This window comes from Camarhynchus parvulus, chromosome 1A, assembly GCF_901933205.1.
Source record: "Camarhynchus parvulus chromosome 1A, STF_HiC, whole genome shotgun sequence".
NCBI classification, from domain to species: domain Eukaryota; kingdom Metazoa; phylum Chordata; class Aves; order Passeriformes; family Thraupidae; genus Camarhynchus; species Camarhynchus parvulus.
Genome location: NC_044586.1, coordinates 38,826,426 through 38,851,300, shown reverse-complemented (window position 1 = coordinate 38,851,300; position 24,875 = coordinate 38,826,426). Strand labels below are relative to the sequence as shown.

Here is a 24,875-nt window from a genome sequence, read left to right as displayed (position 1 = left end):
TCTTCTTCTGAGCATATTATATATTTATACACATCTTATATTACTACAGTTTGGTTTTCAAAAACAAATACAGAATGGAGATCTAAAAATATTAGAACACACACATTAAACACTAAATACAGGTGGATGTTGTTCATGAGTCTATTTTCTGCACTGTTTTCTGGACTTTGTATGCTAATGTCCAAACACAATGTGCTGCATATATCTCAAATATTGTGAAATTAAACAACTACTCACATTTCTGGAAGCTAATCTTCAGCTAATGTAAAATTTGTATTTAATAAAAGTGTATCAAATAATGGCACTTTTTTCTTCTTTTTTATTTCTCTCAAATGTGCTAATGGTTAATATCTTTTACTACTATTTTCCATTTCTAACATATGTTAGATTACATTGATTAATTCCCTCTTGTAGACTGAGGAGATTATTGCAAGGGCAATAATGAACCCACTTTGAGCCTCATTTCTTATGGTCCCATGAAGGATAAGATTAACCATCACCATGTGATGAAGTAACCATAAAAAAATGTCCATTTTTTTTTACTGAACATTTTAAGCAATTCTGACCTCATGCTTTTATTTATACAGCTGATTATTAACAGTTCTGGAATCTAAGAAGGTCTCCCAATTCACTAAGGAGCTAAGTGAAATTAAGTGCTTGAAAAATAGTATCCACAGATTATGCTGCATACTCCTGTCCTACAATAAAGGGTCATCTTGAAAGTGACGATTGAATATGTTGTGATCACTCTACCCTTATCCTTTTTGATAAAGCTGCCTACACAACATGTTCAATTGTGATGACTTTGAAATACAAACATTCATCCAATAGAAATGAGCGAAAGACTGAATAGATTTGTAAGATCCACTGGGGGAAAAAATCCCCATGAAATGGAAACCACGTCCTGATTTAGCACCAAACTAAAAGGAATTAGTCTAATTTGTATTCATTACTAGCTCTATGTTAGGATTTTCTCTGGCCCAGGAAAGGCTTACTGGAACTACATCCAGCACACAGACAGTGAGCAAAATACCTCTATTGCCTCCTCATAAATTTGTCTAAAAAACCATAGTGCTGAGTACCTGCATCAAAATATCTCTCCTGACTCTCACCAGAGTCGTGTGCAGGAATGCCTTCAGAACCATCTCAGATTTGCCAACAATTTATAGAACTGTACAAAGAATAGTTCCATGATGCACAGTGGGGAAGGACTCCTGTTAGTGTGATAGGGATTTTGTCTTGGCTAACCTCACCCATCAGTTCTGTGCCTCTGTTGTCAAAAGCAGGATCCAAAGCAAGAAGATCTTTCTGGAAGCTGCAGTGTTAATCATATCCAAACTCCCTTCAGAGGATCTGCACCTGTTCTTAGGCACCAAAGAAGCACCTGCATCACCAAGGATAGCAATTTTTCTTATGGAGGGGGCTTCACATAATTCAGTGTACCCCACAGCAGATTCACAGCCCCTACAGTGAATCCTAGAAGCAGTACAGACCCAGCATGAGTGCAGGCAAGAAAACTCTGGCACTCCTCCCAGTGCTGATATCTATAGCACACATGGTGTAATCATTGATTGCAAATGCATATATTTTAATGGAAATAACTTAAAACTTGTAGTATTGATATCAGATTTTTAAAGAATTGTGGGTTTAATTTTTTTTTTGTTATTGCTGTGGTAAAAGGACTGCTAATCTGCACTTAGTATATTGCATCTGATAAATTTTATGTGTTTGACTCGATAACGGTTGATTTCTTTGTCAAAGAAAGTATTAATTTAAGTGCAAGCATCTATGCCTTCTACTTTAGGGACGTAGAGTGCTATTTAATTGGCTTGCATGTATTGCTTGCTGATTTTTGATAGTTTAATAAAACCCTTTGGCATTGCTGTGGTTTCTCATTTCCTTACAATTAAGCAGAAAACAAGTCCTTAATAAAAATGCAGAACTTTATTAGGCTTAGATTTATGTACAATAAAAAAATTCCAGAGCAATGCAGTCCAACTTGTGATTGCCAACAAGGTATGAAAATCCTTTTTTTAAATTATCAAACAATTCTTAATCTAAAAATAAATAAGAAAATATAAAATAAAATAAAAAATTAATTAAAACTAAAGCACCAAACCGCAGCTTGTAAATAACATTGTAAAGCATTCTACAGGCAAATAGAATGACGCTAATCTCTATTTTCTTCCCTACCCTACCTTTTCTGTTATGCATGGTAGAGCTGCAGCACAGCTGAACAAGTAGGGAGTATTTGTTCTGTTCTTCCCACAATTAGTCCAGCTGTGCATCCCCTAAAATACATGAATGTGGCTAGTAAATCCCACATTTGGGTACTTGCTTGTTCCCTACCTGATGGATTGCCAATATCATGTTCCCTGTTTCTCTCAGCTCTTATTTTGAAACTGTGAGGAGTCCAGAGCTGCAGAAAATCCAATGCGCCTGTATTTCATGATGTCAGTCAGAGAAAAAGACCATAGCAGAATCTCAGTGTGAAGCAGAAATTAACTGCATTTTGTTGCACGTTTCAGCTGCAGCAAACAGCATTGATGCACAGGTTTTAATCCTGAGCAGCCGGAGGAGAGGAGGTGATTGTGCGGTCCGTGCTGCTCGTGGCCCCGTGCGAGCTGTGTGTGTTTAAGGGTTCAGATAACAGTGCCAGTCTCTCACCTGTGCCAGTCTGGTTTGCATTGTGTGTACATCTACATCTTTAAAGTGCAGCCTTGCTACAGCCTGCACCTGAGATTGAGACCATCAGGGGCCATGTCTGGCAGAGTAGGAGCAGAAGCCTTTTGTGTGTTAAAGCCCTCAGGATCCAGCTTCCCCTGTTCTTACTAGAGGCGCAGCTTCAACATGCAAGTTCTTCCAGAGGCCAGTTTTTTTATGTAGACACAAATGTGACACTGTATTAAGGAGAAACCTGGTACAGCTGGGAATACTTTAGCATGAACTTGCTTAACTGTAAGAGAAGTACCCAATCCACAGAAAAGCTATTATGTACTGGCTTGTCTGTGTGTGGTGAGAAAGGCTCTTCACTGACAGCAATGCTGGTCACCTGTCCCTGTAGTGATTGGCTCATAGTAAGGAAGATGCATGCTGCTGCAATTCAACCCCAGCCAGCAGCTGAGTACCATGCAGCTGCTCACTTACCTTCCCCGTGAATTGGGATGAGAGTCAAAAAAAAGGTGGGTTAAGATAAGAACAGTTTAATAATTGAAACAAATATAGATTATGGTAATGATAATAATGATAATAATTTCAATAATAGCAATTTTAAAAAAAGAGAGAGGAAAATGAAACCCAAGAGAAATTTTTGGCCCAAAATACAATTGCTCACCATCCACTTGCCAATGCTCATCCTGGTGATCACCCCTCCCAGCCAAATTCCCCCAGTTAATATACTGGGCTTGACGTTCTGTGGTATGGAATAAACCCTTTGGCTACTTAGGGTTAGCTGTCCTGGCCACGCTCCCTCCCAGCTCTGCACTGGCAGAGCATGGAGCATTGAAAAGCCCTTGACTTACAAACCACTTATACACAAGCAAAATACCAGTGCATTTTCCAAATTATTCTCATACTAAATACAAAACACAGCACTGTACCAGCTACTAAGAAGAAAATTAACTCTATCCTAGGGCAGATGTGAACAGATGTCCTTCAAATTCTGCTGATAACATCAGGTCTCCTTCCCTTCCTCACAGAAGAAAAAGCAGCAGAGTCTAGATTTGTTAAAACTGCAAAGCATTTGTGAGTCAGTGAAGGATTTACTAAAATGAAAATATTATTTCTCTGTTAAAAAAAAATTAAAACCCCAAAATAAAACACAACAAAAACAATAAAAAGCATAAGAGAACTCAGCATAGAGGCAGATCTCAGGCTGGATTTCAAAAAAATGGGCTTGTACATTACTGATTGTTGATAGAAGTACAGCATCACATGGCACTGCAACTCCCCCATCCTGTAGTCTGGACCACAAACCCCATTACACCTACTCCAGTTCAAATCTCTGAAAAGTGAGGCAGCTCATGCTTCTGGGCAGATTATTGCTCCTGCTCACACCAGCTCATTGCAAGCTGGCTCAGGCATCTCTTCAGTCTGCCACGTGGATGCCCCACGGTGCCACAGATCAGCACACTCTGCACCATTACACTCCTCAGATCAGACACTTAGGCATTCACACAGCATTTTTTGTTGTAACTGTGAATGAAGCATGTTGAAATTCTAAGCAAGCACCATTCTGCAAGCACCGATATTTCAACCAAACCCATTTGTGCACTTACTGGTTGATCCACAGCCCACTAGAGACAATGGGAAGACTGCCATTAACTTCACATCAGGCTCATAAAAAATGAGGCAGATAACTTCCATTAATGTTAATGAGAGTCATGTATATAAATCACCTAACCACTGACGGAAAAAGAAACCATCTTCTGTTCTGCTTTTTACACAGCTCCCACAGTCTGTGATGCTCATCCTCCTCCATTAGCTTTGTGAAGACAAAAGGTTTCTTAACAGCCACATCTTTCTGATGATTTTGCTTTCTGTCAACACGAGTCAAGCTTTGTAGACAGAATACATCTAATCATAAAGTCATGAAACAATTACATTTTAACATTGTAATGGACAGATTTTTATTATTACTACTATTTTTTCTAGTTACTTCTATTTGTATAAATATGTATGTAAAAAATGTTAAACAAAAATTAATGTTGTCCTTTTAAAATCAGAGGTAATAATATGGAACAGCATTTATCTCATTGATATTTAAATTTAAGAGTTTTAATAGAATCCAGAAGCTGCATTTTTCATATACATTTCAGCAGTGGATGGTTGAAATACCAGCATCAGATATTAGGATTCTAGAATAATTGCAATTGAATTTTTAGTTTTCAAGACTAGACTGCAGTTGCTTTGCTCCACCAGGTTTAGTCTTTCTTTGTCTGATTGTCCTTAACTCCTTAATGTGGCACATTAATTACAACTTCTCAGTGGTTCCATTCCTTCAGGTCCTCATGTCTAGAAATGTTGCCACACAAATAGCAAAGTGCAAGCTTTCCATCATTCTAATAGTTAAATAATGGCAAGGCTATGCAATTGAAACAGCATGAAAGGTCACCTTGACAATACTCTGACTGGTTAAGTAGCTTAAGGCATCACATTTCTTTATTTTGAATGAGTTGACTGAGTTTATTACTGTTCATGATATTTGAATCATTTACAATTTTGAAATAAAGTAAGAAAGACCATTTCGTGGTTGCTGCAAATTATCAGATACATCAAATTCAAAGACTATTTATAAAGCATTTATTACTATATTGATCAACAAAAAAGTGAGGAGATGCAGGAGTATGAACCAATGACACAATTTTTGGAACAGCTCACATAGGTAGTCAGTATGAAATGCAAACCCCAGCAGAAGTCCATAAGGAGATTTAGTCACCAGCAAAGTTCCCAGAAAGCTCTGTTTTCAGGATAAAAAGTGCACAGGCACGGAACAGAGACCTCACACTGGGATTTTGAGAAAAAAAAGTTTTGTGGCAAATAACATTCATAAACTGCCTTTGGTATGAATTTTATGGCAGGAATAAGATCAGGACTGAATTTCACATATTTCTCTCTTGGAGATGGGACCAGAACCATAATTCCCACAATTATATAACAATGTGATATCCGGTGAAACAGTAAAAGAAACCTAAATTTTCTGTCATCTTTATTTTATTCTTACCCAAGCCCTTGGAGTTTCACATACCCTTTAATGTAGGTCTTCAAATTAACTGCAGCTTAATTTTTTGAACTATTTATCTAGAAAGTTAAGATTAGATTTAACTGGAGAATAACTTCACTAAAGACAGTGGAGTTAACCCAGGCATAAACAGCCTTGAACTTGCTTTTGTGCTTCCTTTCAGAACTGCTAATTGCAGAAATCGATTGGTTTAAGGTCCTTATGTTACATGCTTTAACAAAAGGTGAGGTAAGATCTGAGCTATATGGACTTGAGCAATAAACACATCATTAACTGAAGTACAGTGAGCACTTCTGCTGCCAGTCTTCTGGTATGTCTGTATTTCCTTCCAAGGACATAAAAAAGTGGAACATACTTGCTGTTTTCCTTAGCCATTAGGAGCATTAGGTAAAGCCCAGGATTTAAAATGTGCTGGATACTTGATCGCATACATCAATACTTAAGGATTCATCTTTCAAGTTGCTATTAATCTTTTATATCAATATTACTACTGCCCCAATTTCTTAAAATCAAATTTGAATCAAGGCAGAGGGCTGGACATTCTGAATGATGGAACACAATCTTACACAGAGGAGCTATAACTTTCTTCACTAATCAAAGTCTATTTGCCTGAAATTAATTAAATCAGTACGTCTTCAAGGCTCTTTCACTACTTCATCATCTGGTTTCTCATGCAGATACTGAGAGAATAGAAAAACCACAAAATGCTGATGAAAGACTTTACCACCCAATGACCATTTTTCTGCAGCGATTAAAAAAATCAGTAATAGATGACACTATTTTAAAAGGTGCCACCGGCATCTGACAGAGAGGCTAATACATATATAGCACAAATTAATAAATCATAATAGGATAAATATATAAGAAACTGCAAAATATATCTTTTAAGTGTGATGTTCAGACAGGTGCAAAATAAAAAATTTCACATTTTCACCTAACAATAAACACTTTTCCTGTAGCTGTCAGGAAAAAATCTACACATAGAGAACAATCAAGGTTGTCAGTATTGAAGCATTTGTGGTAATGCACATTTTGCTTCCTGCTGAGGCTTGTCAGAGTAACTATTTTGCTCTGAAGGGTTCAGGGCCCTTGCCAACAGTGTACTGTGTGACTCTGGTTTAGAAGAACAATATAATAACACAGTCCATTTCCAGCAGCAAAGGAGGAGGTGTGGATCTGAACTTCTGTCTCTCATAACATGACAAATCTTGGTTTTAGGATGGCATATTGGCCAGCAAATACACACACAACTCCACTGCAGATACTATTGAAAGACCTATGTTTTGTCTTCTTTTAAAGAGGCAAGGAGCTAAATGGACATCCTGTGGACATATCAGACATTTTTAAGGCCTATCGAGCCACAGATGCCCTACAGTTTCCCTGTGTCCTCCTCTACTGATTTGGGTATAACATTTGATTCAGCTCCATGTAATGAGAGACGCCCTGTCAGAATTGTTCCTTGAGGAGCTGGGCAGATGTGTTTCTCTAGAAGCACTTTCTACACTTTCTCTTGGTGATAGACCATATTTTACCAGCCACTGCAGCAAGGTCACAGACATCAGTCTGTCCACCCCCACCTGTCTGACAGGTAGCTCCTGCTAGTGTCCACCTCCACTACAGGGAGGGACACTTTATGATACCCCAAGTGCTCCCTATTGAAACCAGTTTCATGGTCAGTCTTGAGTAAAAAATAACAGAAAATAAATTACCTTAAAACAAGAAGAGTCCTAAGTGTAACAAAAAAGGCATCACAAACATCTGTGTATAATACTTTGAATAAAAGTATGATTAACTTATTTTTTGCTGTATTTAACTGCTGTAGAGGATAAATAATTATCTAATAATAGTCATTAAAACATCTCTGCGCTGAATGCAATCCCCATCCATTAGTCAGCTGAGATGGATGAAAGAAATATTTTTTTTTTTTGTGAAACAGAAACATGTTATTCATCAAAAATATTATGTTGACACTGAAATCACAAACCCATAGCCAAAGGCCTGATCCTGCCAACAGATTTGTATAGGTAGAACTTCTGGTCATTCCTATTAGTGAAAAGATCTTAATGGGAAAATGTAGGAAATACAGAATTGACCTCAAATTAGCAGCAAAATTACCACTGTTACCTGTAAAGCCAGGTTTTAACCTACCATCTAGAAGTAGATTTGAATGCACAAACAGCTCCATAAATGTCAATTTCCTTATGAAGTGGAAAGAAAGAGTTTGAACTTTCTCTGCTAAGTTTGTCTGTGCACAGAGGTCTTTTATAATATAAATTTAAATACACAATCTGTTTTATAATGTTTTCCATCAACTCTCTTCTCCATATGTTCTCCCACTAGGAATCTAATGAGTTCTACATATGAGGGATGACAAGGGAATATGCCTGAGAAATAATTCCAGTAATTATGGCATATGGAGGCATTGTTTTTGAGTCACTTTTGCCATGAACGTTCCGCAGAGCATCTGGGACCAAATTATGTCTACCTGCCCATGGACATTAGCAAAATCATCATCTTCCATTTGTAAATTCTGCTGAGGTAATCTGACATACAGAGAGGACCATTTCATCAGCTTTATGATCAGGGAGCATATTGAAACACAGTCCATTTATAGTTAGAAAAAAAAAGCTTCTTTTTAGAAAGAATAGTTCAAACTGGAAGGTAAAATAAAATTATAGAAACACATATCTCTCTCTCTCTCTTCTCCCCTGTGTTCATTTCCAGGCCACTACTTACTAAAAAACTTTTCTCATCATTACCGGAGTTTTGAAAGAACTGACTGGATTGCAGGACATGAAAAAATGGCCAATGAAAAATAAAAGTAACAAAAAGATGCACAAACTCTAAATCAGTAATAGTAGGAATTATATTCTCTGTGCCCAAATATGACAAGGCATCAGTAATTAATCATAAGGAGGAAAGAGACTAAAAAAACAAACTACTTTATATGGAGATAGAGTGATTAAAGTAGTGTGCATTTTGCAAGTTCCGATTTAAATATTAAGACATAAGGCTGCAGTACATTTTTCAGGTACAGTTTCTGTGATGTTTGTTATGGCAGTAAGAAGAAAAGGGTTCAAGAGATTCAACCACTATGCTTATACGGAGTAAACTTGCAACTCTACATATTCCTCACACTCAAGAAAAATGTCTCAGCAATGTGAGTAACATAAGTACTTTTACATGTTGTTTTCCCAGCTGTGCAGTTGAAGGTGTGAAAGGCATAAATCCCAAACTGCAGTGTCCTTAGGTTACCTCAGTGTTTTAGCAGAAAAAAAGAATTTCCCTGATGTTATAAAGGATCTAAACCAAACTTTACATTTCACAGTTATGAACATAAAAATAATTTGAAGAGCTGATATAGAAGTTTCACTGTTAGGGTTACATATATGCAATGATATTTCTGTTACGCAAACCATTTATTTCATTTAGTAGGGCAATAAACTGGTTTTCAGAACTGAAATCCAGATATATTTCAAGTCTTTCAGTCATAGCTAATATCGATGTGATTAGGGACATTAATCAAGAGAATTTATTATCAAGGAATAACTGGATTTCACTTCCAATTGCTACCTGTATACTTGCAAGGAAAGAGTGAAAATAGAGAGTAGTTTCTTTAACCATTTACCTGAATGGAGAGAGAGATGTGAACTTTAATGAATAAGTGAACTTTAATGAATTTGCTCAATCAGAATTTTCTAAACAAAACGCTAAACATTCATCTGCATCTGATGGCATTATACAAACCACACTGAAATCACCCAGGTGCCCTGTCATTTCTGTCATCTGACTATGGAGAAATTCCCAGGTGCCCTGTCATTTCTGTCATCTGACTATGGAGAAATTCCCAGAGACAGAAGTCAGACCTTTCCTACAACCCAGAGAATAGGTCTAAGGTCCTACTGTCACCCCCACAGCTACAGGTTCAGGTTGCTGAAAGTACCCATGTGCTCACATGCTGGATCTCCTTCCCCAGACCCTACATCTGTGGTGATGAAACCATGCTTCAGTTGTTTCACTCTCCCAGCATCCTATTTACAGCAGTCTGATAAAGAACTGTCACTCCCTTACATAAGAGTTTCCAGTGCCACCATCAGTGGCCTTCCTGCCAGATGGTCTTAAATTAGTTTTGGATAATGAGACATTGACAACACTTGTAATCTCAACTATTAAGCAAAGTTGTGGGAAATTCAACCTTTTCATGTACTACCTCTTCTGTAGTACAGATGAATACAGAATGTACAAAAAACCCAGTCATATTTTTTGCTAAAATATTTGCAATGACTGTCTGTGAAGTAGTGTCCAAAAGTTAAATAAGCTCTTACAGAAACAAGACCAAAGATGTAATCTGGAAATATTTACTCATTCTGTGAAAGAATAAACAGAAACGTTTTTCAGGATACAAACTTTGTTATAAAGACAAAGTGATTAGGAAATTCTTATTTTTTAATTTAAGACCACTGAATTCATGAGAAATCATTTAATGGCATGAGATTGTTCAGGTGTGACAGGTTTGATGCAGAGTTATATAACGTTTGGCAAAAAAACCTAGAAATTAGGGCAACAGTTCTCTTGCAAATCAAAACTGTGCTCCTTTTCTTTGCCAATAGATTGGTTAACAACAGATGTGTAAAATTTGAGGCATGAAGGAGGAGGCAGTAAATCAACAGAAAAGGATGCCAATCACATATTTCTGTTTTGTTGTTACAGACTTTCATGCATTACCTAGAAATTATAAAAGCCAGCTGTACAATTATAATGAGCAAAAAATCCCTGCATATATTTTCATGAAAACTAGAAAACTTAAATACTTTATATCAGATTCTTTACTTTCAAAATAAATGCATCTGATGTACTCCTAAAGCATATAGACTCCTAACAAAACAGAACTGCATTCGTTTGGTGAAGTACTGAAATGCTACACCAGTAACATTCTAAGCAGAGCTGAAGGAGTCAAGATCTAAAAGATACAGGATAAATACAGGAATTGAAAATATATAGCACAATAGGTTTATTTATAGGTAGTAACAGTGTTATCTGGAGCAGTGCTGTTTCAAAAGGTTAACATTCTTTATGACCAATAAACCACATACAACCAAGATGTAGACTTGAATGGTTTTTTAAGCTTTATTTTAGATTTGATCCAATATGATTTTTTTTTCATTGAGATTCATATCAGGACTTCCTTTTGTGCTTTGCTGAACTGATCCAATACATCCAACTGTGAGAGGTACCACAAAGCAGTGATCTTTCTTCCTCTCTCAATGCACTGCCACTTGGAACTGCAGAACTTCATATTCTGCAGTTCAGCATTCTTGATGATTACTTAATTCAAAGAGTAATATGGATCTGATCCTAATGCCTGATAACTTTGCAATCAGATGAAACAATCTAGAAAATATTATATAAATGAATAAATTATTAATTGAAGCAATTCACATTCTTACATGAACGCACATAGCTGAGCCCGTCACCTGTACTCCATTTTTAAAGGAGCATTAAACCTGCACTATGGACACCTGAACTGTGGCTCCCAGCTTGCTTCAAGGTGCACAAGCAGATCTGAGTAACTGGCTTTTTTCTTTTCTTTTAAACAGTTCCACAAATTAACCTGAAATACTACTTTTTCAGGATTGTCTACCATGTTTTGTTGCTACTTAAAACACCTAAATGATAATTTTTCAGGATTCATATTTTGTGAAGAAAAAAATTTATTCAATCTGAACTGAAAACAGTACACCCACCAGAATTTCCCATAGGTATCAGTTCCTTTCAAAAAAGGACATTTCAAAGAGGCAGGAAATATAAAGTTAATAAAACCTTTGAGATTCTTATTCACCAAAAAATTATTTTGTTCCATGAGTAAACAGATCTCCAATGCACACATCCATACAGGGAACTCTATTTTATATTACAATTTTATTCACTTGCTATGAATAGTCACAACATTAATCTACTGCAGAGAATCTATTCAGTATATTTGAAAATCCATTTATTTTCATTTATTGGTATGCATGTGTTACACTTGTATATAATACAGTATTTTCAGCGCTGTTTAAGAACAAGGAAACAAAGAAAACAAATATTGAGAAGCATGATGTGGATTTTCGACCAAATAGAGGTCATATTTAGATTTTACAAAACAGCACACTTACGCTTTGCACTGTCCCAGACAACCTCTTTAAGATGTTCCTTCCATCCTGAACCTCTTAGCACAAATCCATATAATACTAATCCATCCTAAAATACCAAGAGACTTAGTTTCTGCTACAAACGGTTTATTCTAATTAAATTTTAATCAGAAAATAAGATATTTTTCTGTCAACATATTTCTTATTATTTCCCAGCAAAATGATAGAATATACTTCTCAGTTTTATTCCCAGCAGTCATTTATTTTATTTAAGCTCTCCTGTGCAATAATACAGCAGAGGTAATGAAATGGTTTTGGAACAGCAGGGGCTACAGCGACAGGCAGAGCTCACCAGGGTGTTCATCCACAGAACTTAATATATAACTAAACTAGCCATGTCAATGGCTTGTAATGATTAAACCATTTCTTTCTATTCCTTTTTTTTCTTTCTATTTAAGGTTTTTTTTCTATTTTTGGGTTGTTTTTTTTTTTGCTGTGTTTGATAACCACAGACTTAAACAAGCTTACTTCTATGTATTTTTGACTGCCATTAAGTGCATGTGGCTTTCATTTCAATCCACCAAAGCATACAGTCAGAACTCCCTCTAGTCAATGTGTTTATGCAGTGTCACTAAAAGGAATTGCCAAATTTCTTTTGTATCAACATTACAGATGGTCCAATATACATTAAATGGAGTATAAAATTATACATTCTGTAATAACTTAGAAAAAAGCTCAAAGATGCTTAAGGCCTTCAAATATTGAGGATTTTTTTTCATGTAACAACACATTTCAAAGTTCAATAATTTCTAACAAAACAGATCTGAATTGGATGACTGTATGCAAGCAAAATACCCATGAAGTGTAAAACTGGGAGAGCACTAGGACTTTTTCCTTTATGGCAAACAGACTGAGCAGACATCTACATAAGCATCCATCAGTATTTAGGTTCAAGCAAGAGATTTTATTTTTTAATAAAAAGACAAAAATTCTGAATGATTACCATCCAATATCATAACTGCAAAACTCATTTACATCCCTGCTTATCTTTGTAAAAAAGGGATGAAATACTGTAATTGACTTCTTACCATCAATTTAAATGAATTAAAGGTTAGGAAAGTAAAGTACATATTGGGAACACCCATTTCCTTCAAACTAAATCGAAATGCATATATTAAGGATATAAAATGCCTTATGATGGAAGTGGTAATTGAGTTTTGACCACTATTTTCTTTAACTGTTAAGCTGCAGTAGTTGGTTAGCCTTAGGGAAACATGTCAACCTGACTATACATTCTAATATGACTGATGTATTCAGATAACTATTACTTGTCAACAATAATTATTAACAATGGATATATAATTCCATTCCTATAACAAAGCAACTTCAAGATGTTGAAATATGTACCTTTGAGAGCTGCAAGATTAGAACACAAATAAAAATGTCTAAAACTGTGCCATGCTTGAGGACAATTTCTGCAACAGAAATTTAATTAAAGCAGTGTGCAGTCCCACCAGCAATCTAAACAGTGGACCAAGGATCATTTCAGAGTGAAGGATCCAATACATTTCAGAGTTTGACTTCAAGATGAAAAGCCACTGTTCTGCCGCAGAGAACCCAAAAGTTTGCTGCTTTTCTGCACCTTTAGAATATTAGCTCATGATTACAGCTGCAAATTCCTCAGCAAGTGTAATTCTACAAGTGTACACAGTTCAATCAGTTGAAATATTTGTGACACAGAAGTTCAAAATAACTTTCCAGTAGTTTTGATCTCAAGGCTGTTGCTGATTGCAAGCCAGGCTCTCATTGAAACAGTTGATTCTGAAGGATACACCCCAGCAGTATAAAATTTCACTTCAAGGATTGCCTGGATGAATGAAATTCCTATGTGTTGTATTTAATGTTATCAGCCTTGAGACTGGCTTGATTTGTCTTTAGCTATCGGGTTACCTGTAAAGAAAAAGAAAATGAGAAAATCAGAAATTGGGCATAGTGAATCTGTTTCTGAAGTACTGGAAACTGAGTCTGAAGTGTAAGATCTCTGTCCAGCAAACGTCTTTTAATTGTTTTCAAATAAGGGAATAAACCCCAATGATATTAAATGGCATTGCTCCCCAACTTAAATTGTGTTTTTAAGTGTTTAGTGAGAATAGGATTTGACAAGGAAAAATTGAAATGTGATCATGCTTAAAAATACAATAAAATCATGAATTGCCAACCCACAAATTTATGTTTTCTGTTATTCTTTTTTTATTGCAGTTAAAAGTTCTATATAGTAACTATGCTTTTTAAATGTTAGCTACTGAGTATACAGTGACTGATACTGGAGCTGTATTCTTCCATTCTTTCCATGCATCTTTACAAATCAATCATAACACCATAAAATCATTTAGGTTGGAAAAGGCAATGTCCTTTTAAAGGCTTAATGTATCTTAGCAAGCAATAATCACCTAGTGGAGAAACAGGACAAAAATCATGCCAAAATTAAGTAGAGATAGAAATCCTATTATTCACAAAGTAAAAAATTATAGAGGATTTAATTTAGAGTGGTTTCACCCAGCCTAACATGAAACAAGAAGGAAACAGAAGGACCACAAAGAAAGAGTGGGGGACAAAGGACAAAGCATTTCACAATAATTGGACTTTCCCTCTAACTGATTTGGATTTTAAACTTTAAAAGAAAAAATGTGTTGTATCAAAGAAACTTAACTTTGAGGAATATTTCTGCTGTGTCAGTGGATAAAATTAATCATCACGTAATCTTTTAATATCAAACTCTGTCGGGGGAAACATTCCAAGGCTTGAGGAACAACTCATTGGAATGGTCACAACACTTTATGACATCAAGGGGCATATGCTTTTCATTTTGATCACAGAGAGAAGGGTCATGCTCCTTAATGATGAAACATTCTTTTGCCCTCAGCAAAACTGTTTGCATACAGCTCTTGTCAGCTCTGCAGAGCATAACCGTACAACAAACAGAATATTAAACAGACTGTTCAAGGAGTTCATTACTTCGGTTTGCCTTCTCCACAGAGTTGTTTCTAGGAACTGCACTTGAGGCAATAATAAAATTGTGCTTCGTGATTTTTATGATACACAGGTTTATTTATTACACTGCTTTTATTTTGCTTTGGTCTTGCTGTTGGAAACAGTCTCATGTGGTCCCTTCTAAAGTGGAAGATTGCCCGAAAAAATAATAAAGAATTAATTTAACAGTCAGGCAACATATTTCTGTGCCCTGCACCAAAGCTCAAAAGGCTGATGCACCATCTTATTGTATTTTTTTTTTTTGCTTTATTGTAGCAAGCTGGAATTCTGCTCATAGAACCAGGTGCCACTGAGCTACACAATGTAAAATACACATCTTCTGATACTATCCACAGGTGGAATTTTACTGGCTTCATTTGTGATACATGTCTCTATATCTATCTCTACCTATCTGTCTATCCAATAAAGAGCCACTAAGGCCAATAAGACACAGGAGCATCTCATATGAGGAAAGGCTGAGAGCACTGGAATTGTTCAACTTGAAAAAGAGAAGGCTCAGGGGAAACACATCAATGTGTACAAATATGTGAAGAAAGGGGGGCAAGAAAATGGAACCAGAAAGTGGTGCCCAGCAGCAGGCAAGAAACTGAGAACAAGCCAACACAGACGGCTTCCTCTCAGAAGAAAGTTTTTTACTGTGAGGGTGACTGAGTACTAGCACATTTTGTCCAGGGAGATTGTGGGCTCCACTATTGAAGATATTCAAAAGCTGTCTTGCCCTTACAGGCTTTAGATGTCTCTACTTGAGCCAGGGGGTGGCACTTTCAGAGCTGCATTCCAATCTCAACTATCCTGTGATGTGTTATTTCTATTACACACAGATCTATGCACGGGCTAAGGTGATAAACTTCAAATAACAAAAATGGTATTTTTGCACACACCTGACTGCTCAGTTACATGGCTGTTTTGAAGTGCAAATGTGCTTTCAATCACAGAAAAGTCAGTAAAATCATAATCTGCAGGCCGCCTAGCACTACAACCCTGTGGTGAAAACATCCCCATGAAAGTAACATACACTGTTACATAAATTAGATAGGTGATAAAAATAAGAAAAAAAAAAGAGCAGATAGCCATTCAGATTTCTGCTCTATATCAGGTCACTCCCCTACATACACACACACACACACACACACACACACACACACACACACACACACACACACACACACATATACATATATTAGTGGTCCACATTTGCCTCTATGTATGATGTTAATACTTCTTGTGTTCAAGCATAGATTGCACATCAACATTAATGGAAGGTATATATCCATACACCATACACATCAGGGAGTGAATAAACCTCTTGGATATTAAAGGCAGTTTCATACAGAAGCAATGAAATTTTAGCTAATACCTAGTGATGGTAATCGCAGAAATGCTTCATTTTGGATATAGTAAATGCTATTTGATTCAAGTGTCTGGGAAGTAAGGTATTAAGGTATTGTGCCAAAGACCTTCATAGGAAAAGAGGGACCAATAACAATACATGTCTGATCTTTAAAAGCCTTAGAGAACAATAACACCCCGAAGCATGCAAATCAAGTTTTCAGCTAATAATTAATATGTATGGAAAATTAACAATACAAATTTTAAAAGTACACGAAACCTTTAGCATCCTATGTGTTGATTTGAATTAATTTGTTCATTCTTGGAATGCCATTACTCTCTTTATAATAATAAATTTTCTCACATTGTTGTTATATCATAAATACACCACATTAGATTCTCTTCATTTTCTTGTCCTAAATATGCAATTAAAGCTTAATTACTGTGCAGTTGCAGACTTTTTAATTTAAATTAGTGAGTGGCTGCTGTAAACTGGCTGTAATTGTATGTGGACTCCCTTGTCTTATTTTAACACAACAATATATAATTAAATTCACCTGAAGATTTCTACATTATTCTGCTTACTAAATGTTCAGAACAAACTGAGTCTTTGGGTAAAATCTTTTTGCCAGGATAATGCAGAATGGATCAGACATTAAAAGATCTCATGACATCACATTAGAAAAGCTACCAGCCTCAAGAGATTTTTCTGGACAACAACAATGGGTGAAAAATATCCTCATTTGTGAAATCCACACAGTGGATGAATACAGCAGATAATATTTTTTATTCCATTAGAATAGATTTTCAATAAAAACTAAGTCTGATACTTTTACTCAGGACTTTCTTCTGCCTTAGAAGAGAAAGGAAGAAACATCAAGACTGTAGGATGTAAAGAATGGCTGAGAGAATATCCCCTGAATAGTAAAGCACTTCTCCCTAAAGTCAAGCACCTGAGCATCAAAGTTACAGAACCCAATTAGGTATAGTAAAATTCTTCTGTTTCTTCACAGAAGCAAATATATCACAAATCATTAGCTAGCTACAGAATAGCTTCTGCATCCAAAATTAGGCACATAATTAATTATTATATAATAATGTTAGAATAAAACAGATAACAATATATGGTCTATTGAAATTAAGTGTGTGCTGGAAAATTTCATAACACAACTTATACATTACTATTTTTTGACTGGCAGCTTTTTTAATTTTTTTCGGTGTTTATCATAAGCCATACACAAAATCCATATTGAAAACTGACTCTAAAGTTTGCAAAGTCAAGCACTTGAAAGGTAGCAACTTGCCTTTTTATATCTCCCCTTGCAATTTAATTCACTCTCTTTTCCATCATGCACAGTAAAGTGATTTTAGTGTGTGAGGAGAGTTGGAGTGGAAGACAGGGCTGTGTATCAATGCAAATGCAGAAAAGGTAAAATTTTTAAGCCAATGTTTCTTGCCTTGACAAATGATTCCACATGGAATGGATGGGCCCTCTGTTCTGGGTTTTCTCCAAAGAAACAGAAAGTACTTAATAGAGAATTTTTTCTTTTAAATTAGAGCTGTTCCATCAACTATAGAGGATTGTGTGTGATCATAGGTCATGTCGTCTAAGCATACTCAGGCTGTCTTTTTCTTTTCTTTTTTTCTTGAGATACATAAGACACAGAAAGGAAATTATTTTTTTGTGAAAGCAATTAATAGCTCACCCTGAGCTAAACGTAATTTCATGAGACAAAGCTGACTTGGCACCCCTGCCATTTTTCTCTAAAATATTAAAAGCCTCTGGGAAACAAAAATGGTATGGGGATTTCAAGCAAAAATAAAAGGGGTCTCACAAATTTATTTAATAACCAACATGAGATATGCTAAATACAGGGAATGACAAAAGCCATAAGTAATGGCTTGAAGAAATGCCTACAATGGATTGTCCTCCAAGTGCTGGAGAAAAGACAAAGATCCCATACCAAAACAGCCCTTGTTTGTATGGAGTATATATCTGTCCATTTTGTGTCATTATTGCGGTATCCTTTCTTAAACTATAGGCAAAACACCACAAAAAATTTAATAAAATTACGAACAAAGCGATTCTTTAGCAAACCTTTTCTAAAAAGGAATGAACTCAGGAGGGCTATATCAGTCTTTTTTTTTTCTAGAACATAAATAATTTTGTTGTGGTAGCGAGAACTTAATATAAATACTACAGTGTGGAAACAGGGCCCATATAACCAGAAACAAACATCTGCCAGTGCATTTTCTCTACTCATGCCCTCTGAGAATGAGGTTGAGGTTGGAAATGGATCTTTTGAACAGATGGAAGCACACTATTTCCTGGAACTTTAAAATCCATGCAGTGTGTTTGCCATGCACTATCATTCATACATCGCTTGTGAAAGCAAATGACAGCTTGCATTGCCACTTGTGCCTGTTCATTCACTGAAACAGTTCAACTTGTAAGCTTGGAAAATGCTTCTGTTCTAGCACTATTATCTTGTACCAGTGATAATCCTAAGTACTTTCGCAAATGTTAATAAAGGACAGGTTCACAGTCTCCTCACAGATGGACAATCATGTCAGTTATGTTCCAATGTACTGGGGAAAGTGGACAAAAAAGATGTTAAGGACCTTTTTGGAATAGGGCTCGTATATGTATAGACCCTTTACAGTAGGTAGATGTGGATTTGGGTCTTCATTGCTAGATAACTGGGTTTCTGGAGGGAGGAAGAACCATTTCAAAAGGCTGAGAAATGAAGGTGACTCAAGCACATTTTAAGGGAACTGCAAGAGAAAACCATTAATGAGGACACAGACCCTTATTTTAGTATTACAGACAGCCCTTTGACTGGGCTAATGACAAAAGGCAAAATTTGAGTTACTTTTTGAGCAGTCTGGAAAGCAGATATTTAATGATAACTACACAGATTCACTTACCTTCAGAGAAGGTTATGTATTGGAAGACACTACTTCAAGTCATCAAATGTTTCATTCCTGTTTATAAAATTTTGATCCTACCTAACTTTTTATTTAAGGACTCAAGAGCTTCAAATTGTTCCCTTAGTTTTATTTTAGGCACTGCAGTATGAAAAGTATTAATCTAAACATGTTCCCAAGCCTGCTAAGCAGTTTAGAATTCTTGATCCTCACGCTTGTCCTTCAGGAGCTATGAGTAGCTCATTTTATTAATTAAAAAGAGTATTTCCCAGGACATGACTCAAAAGGCTCCCAGTTCTTTGATAACCATGAGACTCTAAAACCTTATAATTCTTTCATATTTTTATTGCATAGTGACTAATCAGAACTGCACTTTTGATAGTTCCTGCACTTAGGACTTCCATTATAGAGAGACAAACATTCTGAAAACGCATTTCATGCAATGAAATTTGAAATATAGCTGTACTCCTTTATTTCTCACTGCTTTTAAGGATTTCAGCTGGAAATTTTTGGTGGTAAAGTGAAGATCTAGACAGTCAGTGTTAAAAATTTTAATTGAAACTAAAAGTCTTTAGAAACCTTTCCCATGTAAAGTGATCTTTCCACTTACTTCAAATAGTCTGAAGGGTAGGACTAGTAAAGTAGGTAATGGAAAAATATCTCAGAGCATGGCATATGTTCCTGTAAATGATAAGGGTCTTCACCTTTAACACAGTTTTAAGACAGATAGACAGCTTCTAGCCTGTCTTAGGAATATAATGAAAATACCCACTTCTTAGGGTTTTTAATGAAATTTAAGTAATTCAGTATGTGATACTGAGCTTTCAACTACAGATGCCACACCAGACTGGATGTATTAAGATGGACTTCTCTTCCAAGTGCTGTTCTCCAGAGCATCTGCTGTTTTCCCATGAGAGTGAGTAACTTAAGCTTACCAACTAAGTCCATCTTTGAAAGTCAAGAGTGTGAAGATATTTTAGGGCTCCCAGAAGCATTCAAGTAACGCTCTGAGGCTTCTTAGTAGCACAGTCAGAATCTCTACAACCACCCTCCAGAAACTCTGCCCAAATGAGCCACAAGTCTTTAATGTCCGCAGCAAACTAAGCAACTGCAATGAGGAGTAAGGTACAATAATTCCTTTTAATACTGTGTAAACCTGTATTTGTACACACCTGCTGTTCTGTGAGTAATAAACCGGGGCTGGAACACATTTTCTGGAGTGGTTTGAGTCTTTATTCCTCAACGAACGTTCTGGCCCTTCCTTAGAATCCGACCAAGACTAGGATTCATCACAACTAGTGCCCCAACGTGGAGCCAGAATATTTTTTGTGTGTGGAAAAAACAAAAATTGTCATCAGGCACAGCAGAAACCTCCTTTCTCTACTTCTCCATTCGGACTTGAGGAGTTTTACACGTTTGCCTAAGAAACAAACACATGTCAAGTACTACACTGTCATGAAATTAGTTACAGAAAACAAAACTGGGATAGTTGGAATATTTTTTTAACTTACAAGGATAAATAAAAAATGACAGGTTAAAACATTTCAGGATCAGAGAAAACTCTCTTAGGAAAAGTGCATGGTCTTTAAAATACCCAAACATACTCAAAGTCAAACCAAAAAGCAATAGAAACTGATAGATTATACTCATTTCTGAAAGTAATCAGCAAAATTTAAGTATGACAAAACAGTAATTGAAAAGTTCTTTGAGAATAAGTTCATACATAGACCTGTGGCACAGAACGGAGTCATGAAGTCAGAAGACAATTCCTTCAAAATGAAAGACTTGAGTGTGTTCTCCTCATATATGTTTAAAGTAAAAAAAAAAAATTAGAAGGTTACAGGAAACACTCTAAAATAACAGAGGACACATTTCAAAAGACAATATTCAATTCAGACAGATAGTTCTTTATATAGATATTTGAGATAGATTTTGAACCTGCCAATAATAATTGCTTCTGATGTGACACACAACATCTCAAGATCTCAAATTGTTCAGGATCTCAAGATGTTCAAATTTCTTGAAGTTTTTTTCTTATATTTTCTTAACCCTTTTCTCTTAAATATCATGCTGCAGATCATTGAAAATATACAAGATTAAACTCAAAATTTCAAAACTTTCTTTCTTAAATAAAATCTCTACATATTTGAATACTATGAAATCAATTAATATTGTCCTGTGTTCAGACTTCCTTGAACTGGATAGTTTACAAAATACAATTAATTGGTACAACTCACTGGGACAATTATGATGGAGAATCGTTGATGAAGATTTATGAGTTACGTCAAGGCTAAATCCAATTCATTAGTCCTTCCTATGTACTCATTATTACTGTCTTCCAAAAGATTATGCCACTGTATTGAACATACCCTAATTTTCTTAAATGTTTCTGTAACTCAGTAGAACAGAGTTTATGGTAGAATTATTTAATGTAACACAATGTTTCATTTACAGACAACAATTTTAAATTAAAAGAAGACTTAAACAAAAACCTTATTTTACTTTCTGTAACAGATAATAACTGCAGCAATTCAGACAAGGATATATCCTCTTGAGGTTTTTATGGTGCTCATAACTCCATAGTGGGACAGCAGCATGGCGGCATAAAAGACTGCAAGACAATTAATTACAAAAATGTAATTTTTTTCTCTTCTACACCACTTATCCTGCCTAATCATCCCAACTGGGAGATAAAAATAACCTATTTCCTTTCAACATATGAGGAAGCTGAAGCATAAAAAAGAGTCATGTTATCCTGTCAGGAAGTAAGTGTTAATGGAGAGATGGGAACAGAGTCCTTCTGTCTTTGGCTTTATCTGACTTCACTTACCTATGGAAAAGGCTTCTGATTGGAAAGGAAAACCTATAACAATCATTTTCCTGTGTTTACATTCTAGATACAAAAAAGCAAAACGAATTTAAAAAACTCAAATCCAGCCTTGTTTTAAAACTAGACTGAGGTTCTAAACTGTCTAATAGGCATGAAGAATTTTCATATTTTAATATATTTTTCTAGAAATTAGGTCAGAACTTCCAATTATCCCCACTAAAAAATCAGGTAGTCCAAGTTAATCAAATTTGAGATCTTTTTCATCTTCAAATTTTACGCTGCAGGGTTTTTCCTGGTATTTTGAATGGAGAGTAACAAGCCATTTGGACAAGTTCAAAATAGAAATGTAAATTATTTCCTTACCTGTAATTTTATCTTCTCTATAAGAGTACCTGCTGTTCTGTTAGTGTAGTACTGATGTGTTTTCTGCCTTTGTCCCAAGCTTCAGAGATTTCTCTGGTGATTTTTCCCCACTTGCTTACCAGCTTCCACTGCTGGCATTTTGAGGAAGTGCATTCACATTTGTCTCCAGGAATACTGCCATAGCTGAGGGAATATAAGATAACTAAAAAACAAGTTAGAAAACAACAGAACCAATATCCAGGAAGGAAAAATTATTTAAAAACAATGAATCAGTCATCAACTTGAATCCCTTTGATCATTTTCCTTTCTCTTTTCATCCATTTAGAATTTCCACATGAAGAAAAGACTTCTGTGCTTGGAGAAATTTTGGCTTAAAAATGGGATCTGACAGAGTAGTGGGTACCATTTCAGAGAATATAAAATTAATTTCAGGAAATTGAATTTTAACCTTCTCCTGCATGAGTACCCATCATGCCATTAGTCCAAAACAGATAAGAAAGACAAGAAAGAGAAGAAAGGTGGCAGATCTGGAGGATTTCAGAAAAATCTTTGATATCTTTTCTCAAGTCCTAATAGAACTGTGAAAAATGAAGACATGGCTTTTCACCCAGAGGCTGAACAATAAGTTGTTTTGCTGCCCAGGAAAACAACATATAAAGCCTCTTTCACTAAGACATAGTCAAGATTATGGTTTCTGATTCCCAATAGTTGTAGTCATCTTGGTCAAAGATGAAAAGAACAAGTACTGTCAGTTTAATAAGTAAATGATTTCTTGCTTGAGCATTATGGAGACATACAGGTGAAAGTTACAATACCTTATAACATTTCTGTACTCAGGATCATCTGGATATTATTTTTGAACTTCACAGTGAACAGAAAATAAGTATTCTGTCAAAGATAAAAATGAATGCTAGGAGTTTCAACTAAGAATCTACTGTGGTATTCAATTTAAATTGTCTTCCTTATAGAACATGTCCAGTTGTCTTCATATATGCATTTTCTCATTATCTTCTCTAAATAGAATGTGACCTAAGACAAAGTATGAATGAATCAAAGTAGCTAATTGCAATTCGACTCTGGAATTCTAAAATCTCATGTAATGAGGGAAAGACCAAAAGGCTCAGAAGAGGTTGTTGCCTTCAAATTTCAGGAATGTAAATACCAATAATGTGCTTCAAGGTTGCGAGAAAGAAAAAGGATTCTGGCAATTTCCCAATTGAGCTTTGAAAAGTAATTGGCTTTCCAAGAAATAGGCTTCAAATTTGTCAAGTTGCATTCTAGGATAAAGTCTCCTGCTCCCTTTTTGTTCTTCATGAATGAGGAATAAAACTTATTAGCAAGTGGAATTGGAATGATGCCTTGAAGATGAGAAGTTTGTATTTTCCAAGGTGACTCTGAAAAGGTAACAAGGAATCAGGACAGACAGATGTCAAATTTCTAGAACAGCTAATCTGATTTTGGAGTGCATTTGCCTGAAATGGAGACAGCATGAGCAGAGATACAGTCCTTTGGTCTTCCTTTGGCAGGAACATGTTCCTAAGCCACAAAGTTTGAATTCAGGATGAAGAAACAAGTTCTTCTGGATGGCATCAGTAATTTATCTTCCAACATTTTGCAATCTGAAGAGACAAAACTGCAGCTCTATTAAAATTCTCAGACCTATTACTACTGAATTTGTAGATACATGTTGATTAGACACAATGCATTATTTCCTTGAGAACCAATTGATCTTCATAAACTGGAGTCAAACTTTTGTTTGTTCTTGCCAACATAATTTTACAGGTTTCATCATAGAAATAAGCCCTGGTGGATGGGGTCTTTTGTTGCTTCAACCAGAATCTGCACTTCAGAGTTCTATGGCGTTTATCACTGCAGATATGGAAGGTGATGGATGATAATCAGGACTGTAATATCTAATAAGGGATCATCTTTGTATTCTAATAATGAAGTAGAAGAAAGCTGAGTTTATAGAACATGGAAAGTCCTTTGGAGTATTTTCTCTATACACTACAGTAGTCTTTCCTGAAACTGACTTGGTGTTCACCAGGGTGGTAGAAGAGTAAACTACAAGTCATTTAAAAAATGAGCAATTTTGAAATTCTCATGGAAATTAACTCTATGTTGGTTGTTTTCTTTATTAATTTAGCTATAGACAGCAATCTTCCTCTTATTCCTGCCTGAACTTTTTCTTTGTTTAGAAGAGTTTTAACAAAGGATAGGACTATCTTCATTATTCTTAGGGAGAAATAGTTAAGATCTACAACCATGCTCACTTTGCTATGGAAGGGAATAATGTCTGAGTAATCTCATTTCAGTTGGTTTGAGAGTTGTTCACTCTTCCAACTCTGTGACTCTGTAGGCTCAGAATGCTCTGATTCTCCACTTCATAGTGGTTATTTTTCATTTCCTTCCCTATAAGAAGGCAGAAAAGCAGAGCTGCACCAAGGGGGTGTTTCTGATGTTTTCTATAATTAGTCCTAATGAGTAAGGAAATACCTCAAGA

General features: G+C 35.8%; 1 protein-coding gene across 4 annotated transcripts in view; it reads right to left on the bottom strand.

Moving 5' to 3' along the window:
• TAFA2 (TAFA chemokine like family member 2) overlaps window positions 1-24,875 on the bottom strand; it is a 101,147-nt gene that overhangs the window by 7,329 nt on the left and 68,943 nt on the right. The window contains exons 5-8 of one of the 4 annotated variants that reach the window (XR_004061175.1): window positions 22,373-22,555; window positions 20,903-21,790; window positions 20,352-20,599; window positions 11,711-13,821 (exon numbers count right to left, since the gene is read on the bottom strand). Coding sequence is in view for 1 of the 4 variants with exons in the window: in XM_030959434.1 (XP_030815294.1) it covers window positions 14,428-14,432 (5 nt within the window). In the remaining 3 variants the exon portion in view is untranslated. Of the gene's footprint in view, window positions 1-11,710; window positions 13,822-14,427; window positions 14,433-20,351; window positions 20,600-20,902; window positions 22,556-24,875 lie in introns of those variants that run through there. The other 3 variants (XR_004061174.1, XR_004061176.1, XM_030959434.1) reach the window with 3 other exon arrangements.